The sequence below is a fragment of the Lycium barbarum genome, chromosome 1 (genome assembly GCF_019175385.1).
Source record: "Lycium barbarum isolate Lr01 chromosome 1, ASM1917538v2, whole genome shotgun sequence".
Taxonomy (NCBI): domain Eukaryota; kingdom Viridiplantae; phylum Streptophyta; class Magnoliopsida; order Solanales; family Solanaceae; genus Lycium; species Lycium barbarum.
Genome location: NC_083337.1, coordinates 136,380,405 through 136,393,665, shown reverse-complemented (window position 1 = coordinate 136,393,665; position 13,261 = coordinate 136,380,405). Strand labels below are relative to the sequence as shown.

At 35.0% G+C, this 13,261-nt stretch overlaps 1 protein-coding gene across 1 annotated transcript; it reads right to left on the bottom strand.

The window, feature by feature from the left end:
• Nucleotides 1-7,300: 7,300 nt before the first annotated feature.
• On the bottom strand, nt 7,301-12,987 carry LOC132639004 (DEAD-box ATP-dependent RNA helicase 7-like). Its single transcript, XM_060355608.1, has 13 exons — nt 12,367-12,987; nt 11,230-11,364; nt 10,805-10,945; nt 10,614-10,725; nt 10,357-10,427; nt 10,076-10,230; nt 9,868-9,979; nt 9,552-9,653; nt 9,408-9,468; nt 9,064-9,329; nt 8,891-8,985; nt 8,223-8,356; nt 7,301-7,774 (listed from the first exon to the last, which is right to left on the bottom strand). Exons 1-13 carry the CDS (start codon nt 12,871-12,873, stop codon nt 7,581-7,583), a joined length of 2,085 nt encoding a protein of 694 aa, XP_060211591.1. The 5' UTR covers nt 12,874-12,987; the 3' UTR covers nt 7,301-7,580.
• Nucleotides 12,988-13,261: the final 274 nt, after the last annotated feature.

Genomic DNA, 13,261 nt, shown 5'->3' with positions numbered 1-13,261 from the left:
AATAACTAATCCCTACTCAAAACCGTCACTTCAATTGGAAAAACCCTTTAATAATAAAAACCTACGTACCTACGCGTGGGGCGCCAAAAAAGAGGTGTGACATAGAGTATGAGTTTCAAACATTTCTGCCTCCTCTGTTCTTATAATTTCACATAGAGCTTATCTATAATCAATTAATCAGAGAGTTTGCAAGACATTTTCACCGTACTCTCTCTTATTTTCATTTGTTTTCTTTGTCTTCTAATTTCCTTCTGCCATGTACTTTTTTTTTTCGTAAGATTTATTTGAAAGAAATGAAAATAATGTTAAACCTTAAGAAAGCACAAGTGTCACAATTCATAATACTATGAAAAAACCTTTAGAGGACGAAGAAAAAAGCAGGGACCACTTATTCTCTGTTTCAATTTATTTATTACTATTTTCTTTCTATTCTGCTCTACTATTAGTGAGAAACTTTTATAACTATATAAATGTTACTCCATTTTAAGTTGGGAAAAGGGCTTGATTTACCTCTCTACTTTGGGAAAAAGTTCATATTTACCCCTCGTTATACTATCAGCCCACTTATACCTCTATCATTATAATAATTAAAATATTTGCCCCTATTTTTAACCCCTGTCCACCGTAGCCAATGGCTTGGGCTAGGTTGTCCATTGTGTCCATTAAAATGCCACATAAGAGGCCATGTCAGCAATTTAACTAAATGACTCCTAAAATTAAAAGACCAAAACAATGCTTTCTTCTTCAATATCAAACTAAAAAGTGCAGACAAATGGACCCCACCCAAGGTACACTTAGACCATATGTTCAAAGCTCATCTGAGAATTTTTGGCTGGGACTAGCGGTATGCTTTCTTTTTTTCTTTTTCCTTTTTTCTCTGGTTTTTGCTTCTTCCTCTCCTCCTTCACTAGTTTCTGCTCTTATCCTTCACAAAAGTACTCTGAGTTGTGATTCCATGTACCGTGTTCTTGTCACTTCGATTTCTATCTTACTGCTGGTAAGTTCATTTTTTAGTTGCTAATTATTCATAGCCAAAGATGGGATCTTTTTTATGGAATGATTTCTGGGGTGTTCTTTTTTTCCTTTGTTAATACTTGAGTTTTGAAACTATTTTAGCTGACAATTGTCCTGAAAATTCTTGTGGTTTTTAGTACTATGTACTAGCAACAGTGGAAAACATACACAGTCTAGCAACAGTAGAAATCAATTTGATATTGAAGAAGAAAGCATCGTTTTGGTCTTTTAATTTTAGGAGTCATTTAATTTAATTGCTGACAGCCTCTTATGTGGCATTTTAATGGACACAGTGGACAAGCCTGGCCCAAGCCATTGGCCACGGTGGACAGGGGTTAAAAATAGGGGCAAATATTTCAACTATTGTAACGGTAGGGATATAAATGAGCTGATAGTATAACGGGTGTTAAATATGAACCTTTCCCAAAAGTAGAGGGGTAAATTAGGCCCTTTTCCCTTTTAAGTTCACAAGTTTCAAAAGTCTTATAGTCACAAAAATAATATAGTATATTTAAGATCACGAGTTTTAAAAGAATTTTTTTAAAAAAAAAAAACTTCGTATCGAGTCAAACAAATTGAAATGGAGAAAGTACCATTTTTTCTCTTTTTTTTTTAATTGTTTTTATTACATGGGGAGTAGGGGAAGGGAAAATGGGGAAGGGGATTATAATGTGGGGATTCGAACCCTCATCAACAAGGTGAAAGTTCAAGTAGTCAACCAACTGAGCTACTAGATCCCTACCCATTTTTTCTCTTTTTCATTATTCTTTTTATTTCCTTTTTTCCTTATTCAGGTTCATATGTACTGATTTAAATGCGTTTTCATATTTAACATGTAATTTTTATCAAATAAATTATATAAGGAAATTAAAGAATCACGAAAAAATGATAGAATTCTAAAAAGATGTTTTATTAGTAAAGATTGAGTTTTAAATATTTATGACTTTAATATTGAAGTTGTGTTGTCGACCGCGCAAAGCGCGGATACATACACTAGTTTGTGTAATAAACAACGCCTATTTTCTATTCTATCAGTTAATTATCATCTTATTCGGTCTATGTTCACTCAGGTAAATTTCATAGGTGATCATTCAGTTTTGAGTTTATCAAGTAGAAATTTCTTCTCTACTTTTTGCTATATAAAAGTCATCCAACTTTACAGTTTATCACATAAAAATAACTTTTCTATTTTTCATCACATAAAAGTCATTCAACTTTAAAATTTATCACATAAAAGTCATTTAAAAAAAGTTGTCACATAAAAGTCATACGATTTTGGACAAGTTAACTAAAAAGTAAATTTCATGTTGTCGTTTACTAGAAATGTGACATTACACTCCAAAATGGCTACTTAGCTTAATAAAATATATTAAAATATAATGAATTAATTTCAGAGACCGTCCCTCAAACTTTTTTTCATAACACTGGTCTCCTTATGGTTTGCGAAGTTATAATTATCTTTTTGTTTTGATTTTTTTGTAACAATTTGAAACCATGGACTACATCAAGCTCATACATTTTGAATTCTTTGATGCTCTAAGAATAATTCTTTTGCTAATTAAAAAAATGTCTATGAAATTCTCTAAACAAATTAGTATATTAGAAAGGACAAAACAGTCAATAATATTTTTTATGTAAATGATAATGAGTTAAATATAAAATTATTTCAAAAGAAATCAAACTAAGGAGAGTGAAGGTAATATCATAAACGAAAACGAAGATTACGAAAGTACAAGAGGGGGGGTGACTTGTAAGCTTATTAAAAATCTAGTCGACTACTGTTCGGTGCCAGTCGACTGATGGCAAGACAGCCTGCAAAAAATTGTTAGTCCTTTGATTTACACAAGTATAAATCACAATAAATAGTAAGAGTGCAGAATATAATATGAGAGCAATACAATAAATGACACCAGAATTTTTATACTGGTTTGGAACCAATGTGGTATCCTAATCCAGTCCCCTTGGGTTGCAAGGAAGTTATCTCTTTAAGCTCTTTGTAAGTTGTTCTTCGTACAATGGTTGTAACGTGCAGCTCCTACGTCTAACACTCAAACTCTTGTACAAGGTTGGTTTTCACTCGCTCACCAACAACGACCAATGACACAACCTCTCAATACAAAGCCTCACCAACTATACTATATCTCTCCTCTCTTTTTTGTTTACACAGTAAGTCACTTAGGATTACAATGCTTATGAAAAGTAGAGCAAAGAACTTGAGAAAGTTGAGACGAAAGTATAAGTGGCTGCGTACTTCGACTATTGTAGCGTCTTCTCTTTTTATACTCGATCTGTGAATATTCTAGTCGTTGAACTGTCTTTTAATTTTGGAAAAGAATTTCCTTTGTTGTTGACTTGTTCTCCAACGTTCCTTTGAATGGTCCCCTTGATTCGGCTTCCAGATTTGGTATTGATGGAGAAGGAATTCTCATTCCATGTATAATCTGCTCCTGTAGAATAGAAATATCTTTTTCCTTCTATTTTGTCTTCTTTGAATCAAGGCTTCTAATTGTATTTCCTTCTTAGCAAATCCTCTTCCATAATTGTTGGCATTATCCAAAATTAGCTTTTCCTTGCATCTTGGTAGGTAATCTTTCCATACGTACAGCCTTGACAATTATGCTTCTTTATTACAATATCTATCTTTCCTTCATGAACTTAATACTAGATCACATCTCACGTAGCACTTTTCCTTTTATAAGTCTTTGACCATTCTTGCACTTTCCTTTAATTCCTTGATGATGGATCTTTTAATCAAACTTGCAAATATCTTTGCAGATTACATCGTCCGGCCTGATATAATAATCCTCGTATATTTCTTTTCTATTTGAGCACCCAAAAATATATTTTCCAGCATCTCGTATTTTCATAATTTTGTAGTGTAAATTCAACACCTTCCTTTCAAAGTTGTAGCAAATGTATTCAAATTTGAGATTCAAATTTGAATATCTTTTCCCTTCCGTAGAATATCTTTTTTTTTTCTAAATAATAATATTCTCCCAATAATTTCTCTGCACTCTTTTTTTTTTTTTTTTTGGCTTGTACAATTATGAGCTTTTATTTAGGCAACCCAAGAGAATTTCAAGATCCTCTTCATTCACCGTGGATTTTGATTAGAATATAATCACATTCGTCTTCTTGAATTAGGACTTTAATCACTTAGAATATGGACTCTTTTGTGAACTTGAGACTTCTTGATACTCCATAGATTTTGGATCTTCCTTGAGCAATAAATTGATCTTGATCTTTTCCTTTCGTAGAATATTTTCCTTCCATAGGATCGTAGTAAATATTCTTTCCATAATTCTTGCACCTTGATTTGAGTAAGTATTTTTCTTCCACATCTTCTTTCGCAATTCCATTTCGTAATATCTTAGTATTTTTCTTCCACATCTTCTTTCGCAATTCCATCTCGTAATATCTTCTTTTCCATATTTGATTAGATCTTCACCAAATCCTTCTTCATCAAATAAACATGTACTAAAAATAAATTTACCACAAGTAAATGTTCTTTTATTAATAATTATGTTGGTTTGTTTTTATCAAAATTAATAGGTGAAACCTTGGACCTAACAGATTAGTGTTAGGAACCGAAACATTAAGGGGAATTTCTGGGGCAATTTCTGAAATTATCTCAAAATTAATTTATTTATTTTGGAGTGTCATGTCATACTTCCGGAGAAGGAGAGCCTTGGCGTAACTGGTAAAGTTGCTGCCATGTGACCAGGAGGTCACGGGTTCGAGCCGTGGAAACAGCCTCTTGCAGAAATGCAAGGTAAGGCTGCGTACAATAGACCTTTGTGGTCCGGCCCTTCCCCGGACCCTGCGCATAGCGGGAGCTTAGTGCACCGGGCTGCCCCTTTTTTTTATGTCATACTTCCGGTACGAAATATAAAAATTCAGGTAAAATTTATTTTTTGATTGACTTGATCAAAGTTGAATGACTTTTTGACAAAAATTAAATATATTTTTTGTGTGATTTTGAAGTTGGATGATTTTTATGTAATAAAAACTAGAATATATTTTTTGCGTTCAACATCCTTATGAAAATATTTTTCTAATTTCATGAGCTAAATAGATCATTTATGCATGTCTTGTGGTATTTTTAGCTTTTTCAGAGATGTTCAATTCTCTGTTGTTGAACCACTATTATTGACTTACCCATTGAATACGCTGAAGAAAGGGTTTGAGGAGAGAATTGATTTTTCACTCTTGGGTTGGTTTGAGGAGAGAATTGATCTTTCATTCTTGGGTTTTTCTTTTTCAGGTGTTACCCATAGTAAGCCACAACTCTTTTTCAAGTATTATAAGAAGGGTGCTTTATCACGCTTTCTATAAATTCAAAGTTGAATTTATCACTGATGAAATTTAGCCCTGTTCACTCTATTATAAGTAGTACTCTTATTGTTTCTTTTTACTCGTCTCTGGTTGACTTGCTACGCAATTAAAAAATTATTTATTAGAGATTGCATTACTTCCTCCGCTATGCAAATGCCATGATTAGATCATCAACACCACTAGAGAGCAGATGGTTTTGAAAGCAAATTTGTAGTCCATGTGGGAACTAATTGTTGGGTTTTCTGTATGTCTCGTGTGAATGGAAATGAAAATAATTAAAAAATATTTTTTCTTCATAGAAACTCTGTCCCACATTAGAAGAGGAACAAACATTTGTTAGGTGTAAATACAAAAGCACTTTCACTCTACCTTAAAGAGTTTCGAAGAATTTACCCAAAGAAAAAAAAAAAAAAAAAAAGAGCTTGGTAGATGGTATGCCTTTCGTTGCCGTCGTCGCTCGCTTCCGCTTGATTTGGTCAAATTATTTGGTTGATTAAACTTTTTGGACCAACAAATAATTTAATGGTATTAATATTTTGCTGCCCGTTTTTGTAACGTTTCTCGTGAACAACTACTAGAACCATTTTTGGTAAGCGGCCACCACAAAGGCTGGAATTCTTGAATCATTTTGAGCTCTCCCTAATTGTCTTATTTCTTTTTCATCAAACATATTGTTTCTCTCTCTATTGTTTTTGGATGCACCACTTTTGACTCCCCAAGCTTGAGGGAAGCTCCACAAAATAAGATTCTTTATCTCTATGTTGTGTCCTCCATTATCTCCTTTATTTATTTCGTTTTATCTCTGCCTTAATGTCATTTCACGCTGTGAATGCCTATTCATCTAACGGGTGGATTTTAACATCAAAAGAATTATTAAAACTAATAAATATTAAGATGAAAATAACAACGACAAAACAGAAAACATAATAAAGGAAGAAAGCAGACGAGGAACAAACAAATGGCAGTGATATAAGGAGAGAGACCATGGCAGTGGTAGAGAAGGAGGTAATAAAGGGTTGCTCAAGAGAGGCAGGAAGAGAAGTTGCTGGTGCATGTGGGAGTTAGGAAGGTAAACAAAGTTCAATTTTGAGTTATGAACCTATCTTGAAATTTCTTTCTAGTAATGAGTTGGACCACAGTTTAAAACCATTTAGTTCGGCTGAACAAAACGACAATCTCTTAAACGTGTTAGTAAAAAATTCATTGACACATGAGTTATGACGCGTTTCAATCAAGCATATGAACATATTTGTAGTGTTTTTTATTAGCTTATTTTAGGTGTTTTAAGTCAAAATAGCTTTTAAACATATTTGTAATTTTTTCATAAAAACATAAGGTAGGATTCCTAAAATATGGCGTATGCTTATAATAAGCCACAATATAAGCCCATTCAAACAGGCTCAAAGCGTTCATATTAAGCACTTTCTACTCATTCTGAAACGGAGAATTTTTGCGCGTGTTCACAAACAGACATTAAGTAAATAAATTAATCACATAAAAGATGTCTCGTTATTTAGTTATACACGTCAACAACAATCATATCATGCATGAGATTTACAGCTTATTAAGGCTAAGACCTATCTTGAGAACACATAAAAAATTCTCAAAATTGAGTCAAAAGTATCTAGGTACACTTTATTGCGTGTTCAGGTATTCAAACATTATACCTTTATAAGTTTAGTTCTCTCATGCCTCCCAGTTTGGCAGAACTATGCCCACCCCCATAATTTCAATTGTTAGACAACTAGATATAAAACTAATTCAGGTAATTTTTGCTAACAGGTGGTAGAATCAAACGTGATAATTTCTTGTTGTCCACATGAATTCCTTCTGTTTGGACATGCATATAAACACAAATCTAAATTCTTCGCATCATAATTGAACTTATCGTTTTAAAAAACTTGAATTGCCTCTGATTTCTGCAGGTAACAAAACCAAATACCAAAACAAATACAAGCAAAATGGAAATGGTCATCCAATAACTTAATGTCCAACCAAAAATATCATAAAACCGGAATACTACAACTCTCTTCCCTACAAGAAAGGCCAACTAGCGAAAAGCTGAATGAAGCAAGGGTGGAGAGGGAGGAGAAACCTATATAAACTAATTAATACATGGCAAGAAATCTTAGTGAAGGTCTGATACATTTTCTTCGCTATACCAAAATTTTGAGAGCAGCTGGACAAACTCTTGTATTGTCAGCTGTCGAAAAAAATAGTGTGAGCATTCCTTACCATCTGCGACCACCAAAGTTACCACCTCTTCCGCCTCTTCCTCCAGAAAAGCCACCTCCGCCTCTTCTGTTAGAGAAGCCGCCACCGCGGCCACCACCTCCTCCGAATCTTCCTCTTGGCTTCTCTCTCTCTTGCAAAGCAGGCAGGGCTTCCACTACCTCTATATTTACCCCATGTGCAGATTTTTGGCCTGAAAAAACCAATGAATCGAAAAAACAAAGAGAAAGGAGAAGAGGTTAGAAAAACTACAACAGTTACAATTCCCAGGGCTTTTTTTTATTTTTGGCCCGTTAGCCGAAATTAATCAGACGCTAGCCAAAATATACAAAACCTATACACTGATTATGTATATTATATGTATATCTTGCGTATACAATATGTATATCATATATATATTTATACTTAATATACAAAAACCTATACATTTGTTGGCTATTATTTTTTTGAGCGGTCCAAAAATATAATTATCCCTTTAATCTCAAATGTAGCAACTAGGCAGAGCTACACCGCGTAAACAGAAACATAAACAAAAAACAGAAAATGATGGATATAATGATATTAGCCTAACGCAATTATATTAAAACTGTTGGGTGATTATAATGTGATACGTCCATTGATAGAAAAATGGATAAATGTACCTGCGAGAAATTCATCTAAGTACTCAGCAGATATATCAAAAACTGCCCCCTTTCCATCAGCAGTCAAAGTAAGACCATTGATTGATTCAACCTTCTCCTCAGGCAGGAACCTCCTCAAGACACTATAGACAAAGCTGCCAATGATATTACAGTAAAAAAGATCAGAATCATTGGACTGAATATGACAACAGTTTATAAGGCTCTGCTATAGCAATCAGAACTTCATCATCATATATGTCTCGTGAAAAAAGAAACATATTTAGGTCCATAAGCTAAATCCATATTGACAGAATTGAGGTTTGATCTGTCTGCTTAGCACAGCGAAAGTAATTCACTACTTCCAATTGTGGACAATGAGAAACTTCCTCGCTCATGAATTTATTTAGTGAAAACCCTTTATCAACTTCATTTTGTAGCTATTCTTATATAAATTCGTACAAACACTGATGTGGAAGTATGAACATTCACGGTTCCCCAGCCTATACCCTTGCTTGTGTGTTAAAAAGATGTGTGTTTTGAGTTTTCTTGTGGATATGCTTAGACTAAAATGATATAATCTAATCACACTCAGCAATAAATCACAATTTCAGGCATTGAAGTGCACAATTCCTACCTACAAACTAATTGTAAGTGGAGAAACATTATATATTTAAAATTTAAGTACTCACGAAGGTGAGAAGATGGGTCTCCCACACTCAAGTAGCAGAGTAACACAGTTCTCCATAGAAGTAAGAATTGACCGAGTCTTGATCTCAGAATAGCCCTGGAAAGCAAGACACAAGTTAGCCAACAGTTTTGCTTCGCAGAGAGTATTATATAAATAAAGACAAGAGAAACATACAGCAGCCTTGGCAAGAGCTTTCGCAAGCAATTCTGCTGGTGATAGGTCAGAGGTATTCAGAAGCTCCTCTGCGGCAGCCTTAAATGCGGGTATCACACTATCAGAAATGTCAGCAATTATATCAGCAGCTTCTTTGCCAGCCGCTTTAGCAACATCAGCTGGCTGAGGAGCAGATAAATGCTCAAACTTGACACCAGATTCTCTTTCAATTCTAGAAATGTTGGACTTCCTTGGATCATACAGCATTACAGCAACACCAGTCTTTCCTGGAATGTGAGAAAAATCAAGCTGGTAAAAATGCTCCCCCTAAGCTAATGAAAGCAATTCCAACATCAGAAACTCACCTGCCCGTCCTGTCCTTCCAGATCGATGAATGTATGCTTCAACATCACTAGTGGCTTCGCACTGAACAGAATATTATCACATTCAGCACTCAAATACCAATAAAGTCTCAGAATCAAGCATGGAACATGAATGGGGTAACAAACCTGGATTATTAACTGGACATCGTCAATATCCAATCCACGGGCTGCCACATTTGTGGCCACTAATGTCATGAATTTGCCTGATCTGAATCCTTTAAGTGTAGCCTAAGAACATGTGAAAATCAGATTAAGGGTTGTTACTATGAAAAGGAGACAATTGAGTCCGGAAAGTTGATGACAAATACTGCATTTTTCATATTTGTATAATCAACAGTGTAAGGTGGTTAATTCCCTCTAAACAGAAGGGAATAACCCAAAAGCAGATGGAGGGAGGTGAAGAGAGCACTAAAATAAAGCATATATTTCAGAAAAATCCTACCTCACGCTGGTTCTGTTGTATCTCCCCATGCAAAGCACTTGCCCCAGGCAATATGCCAGCAAGCTCTGAAGCTAGCGCTCTTGTCTCAGTAAAAATAATAGTGCGGCCGCCACTAATAATTTTTCATGGAACAAAAGATTTACAATCATTTCAGAGGTTCATTGTTATGCTTTAAATAGAAGACACTGGAAAATGAGAAGCGACCAACCTGCTGTAGCACCGAATGACATCAGGAATCAGCTGAGGTCGTGCAGAACTAGAGCATGGAATAACAATATGCCTCACACTGTTACTGGCCTTCATTTTCTCATTACCAACAAGGTCAACTGTTTTCTTCTCAGGTTTCAGAAACTTAGAAGCAATCTGCCACCAAAAACATGTTTCAGTAAGAGAAAAGATTCTAAACTGAAGTGCATGAAATATTCCCCAGTACTGGATAGGAATACTGGATATGTGTATTATGAATTTTAAAAAAAATTAAAAACGTACATGCTTCACCCAGACTGGCAAAGTGGCACTGAAAAGAACTGTTTGAACTAGGCTTGCATCTTCGACCTTGCCTTTGTATAACAAAGGAATAAAAACATACAGAAAAGCATAACAGTGTCAATAACCACAATATAGAAAGTCGTTCAACAGAACAGTAATGCACTGGCAAATTTCAGCTGTCAAAGAATTTCATCCTAACATCTGGAACAGCATAGGTCAGGTATAGAGGGGTGAAACCAGAACAAACAGTAGCATACCTAAAATAAGTTCGACATCATCTACAAAACCAATTTTTAACATTTCATCGACTTCATCAAGAACACGGAACTTTAAAGAACTGAAATCAATATTTCCCCTTTCAATGTGGTCCTGCAGCAAAATTTAGAAACAGTTAATTTTCACTCCATGCAAGTGAATGAAATTCAACTTGTAAATCAGCAAGTCCTACCTTAACTCTTCCAGGAGTACCCACTACAATATCAACTCCTCTTTTTAGTTGAGCCGTTTGTGCTCCCATGGGAGAATTTCCATACAAACAGCATGAAGTGAGCCCGAGAGACCGGCCATAAACTTCAAAGTCAGCGAACACCTGCAATTAACAAATTAACGAAATGCTACTTGCGAGAAAATGAGAAGGGCCTTTTTCATTTTTCAATTACGGGCGCTAGCCAAAATATACAAAACATATACACTTATTATGTATATTTTATGTATACAATATGTACATTATACGTATATTTATGCTTAATGTACAAAACCTATACATTTGCTGGCTATTATTTTTTGAGCACTCAAAAATGTACTTATCCCAAATGGGACCCATTGGTTTACAGTCAGTGAAGCAGCGACCTAGAGGAGGCTGACAATGCATACCTGAAGTGCCAATTCCCTAGTTGGTAAAAGCACCAGAACACTAGGAGCCTTCCCATATCCTGTTTTTCGCAATGCTTTAGTAGGACCATTTGTTAGGGACTCCAATATGGGCAAAACAAAGGCCAGCGTTTTACCCTGCAAGTAAGGAAGCACAAATTAAAGTCTATGTCATATTTCTGCTTTACAATCTAGTTAACCAAAATAGTCAGAAGCATAAACGTGAAATTTCTGGCAGCTGCAAAAGCAATAGGAAAATCAATTTACTCTTAACATTCATAACATGAAGACTATAATTAGCTATTTCAATTTACAAACTTAAATTCTTCATTCTTGATGAATGAATAATTTATAATAGGAAACAACAGGCAGCTCATAATTCACAAAGAAACTCCTCTTCAAAAGGGTAGCTTGCATACAGACAATAAAGAAACCAAAGAACCCTTATCACAATACAGAAGTAAGCTTCTCATTAAAGGGAAGCCTCTGCATCTCTAGCAACAAGTAGACCAAAGAACCCTTTTTTGAAACAAGTCGACCAAAGAACCCTTATAAGCAATTTAGGTACTCTTCCTAATAGACATCATCATGATGGTAAAGAAATATGTGTATTTGTTGGTTGGAAACAGATGTGGTCAACAAAACCTTATTAAAATGGCAAGTAATGGTGATAGGTCATCAACCAAGCTCAGTAAAAAAAAAATCACTAGTTCTGATAGTTATAGGATCAAAAATAACAGGAAACAGATATTCCCAAGCTGCAAGCTGGATAATTATGAAGATCCCATTTTCTCATGAATGTATTTACATTGGATACCCTCTAAATTCATTATGCCTATATACCGGAAACTAAACAGACCATAACAACAAAAACTATGCCTTGGTCCTATACAAGTTGGTTTCAGCTACCACATTAGTCCATTTAAACTCATCTCGTGCCAAAAGCACCAATTGCTTTACTAAAAGCTAACTCTAACACTCTAAAACAAGCACTAAGCATTTTTTTGGGGTCGGCTGTATGAATCACGTTACTCCATTTAAACTAATCTCATGCCAATATATACTACATAACTAAATATCAAGATTACACAGCAAGTAAATATGCGTATTGATGATACAATAAAGAAGTGAATTTTATACCTGACCAGTACGAGCACGACCAACCAAATCAGCGCCATCAAGAATATCATTAAAAGTCATAGCCTGAATAGGGAAAAGTGCATGTATTCCTTTAGCATTCAAAGCCTCTCTTAATGGCTTAGAAATCCTAAAATTAGACAAAGCATTAGGATCCTCCACCACTTTCTTCTCCTCTTCAACAACAACCACTTCTTCATCCAGTTTAGCCTTTTTATTCTTCTTCTTTAATTCTATTGGCTCACATATCTCTGAGCTGGTTTCACTAGTCTTGTCATCATTATCACCATTCAAGTCCAAAGCTGTTTTTCTCTTTTTGTCTTTCTTTTTGCTCTTTTTTACCTCATCTGAATCAGACCCAGAATCAATCTTGATTTTTTTAGGCTTTTTTTCTTTGGTTTTCTTAGTTTCAAGATCAGGGGTGTCTGTGGGGGTCTTTTTTAGTTTCTTCTTGAGGTCTTTGGATAGTGGGGAAGCCATTGTATCATCAGTTAGAACAAGTGCAGGCATGATAATATTTGGTGGTGGCTTTGTTTGTTTTGTATAAGTAGGTTTTGGGGGATACTCTCCTGCTTTGTGTCTGCAGTTAGGTGCAGATAAGCAGGGAGAGGAAAGAGGAGGAAGTTGGTTTAGGGTTTTAGATTTTATAGGGAATACGTGAGATTGATTAATTGAATGCGCACCGTCCGATTTGGGATATTTTGAGTTATACGATATTTTCAGAAATATTGGGAAGGTCATTTTTAGGGCTATTTGTTAAAGTATTTCTATTATATAGAAGCGCCGTAAGGGGACGAACACAGCAGCCCATGGTACCCGCATTAAATTCTTGTACCATGATCTATATAATTTTTACGCTTTATTTAATTATTTTTATATCTCACGTAAACACATGTCA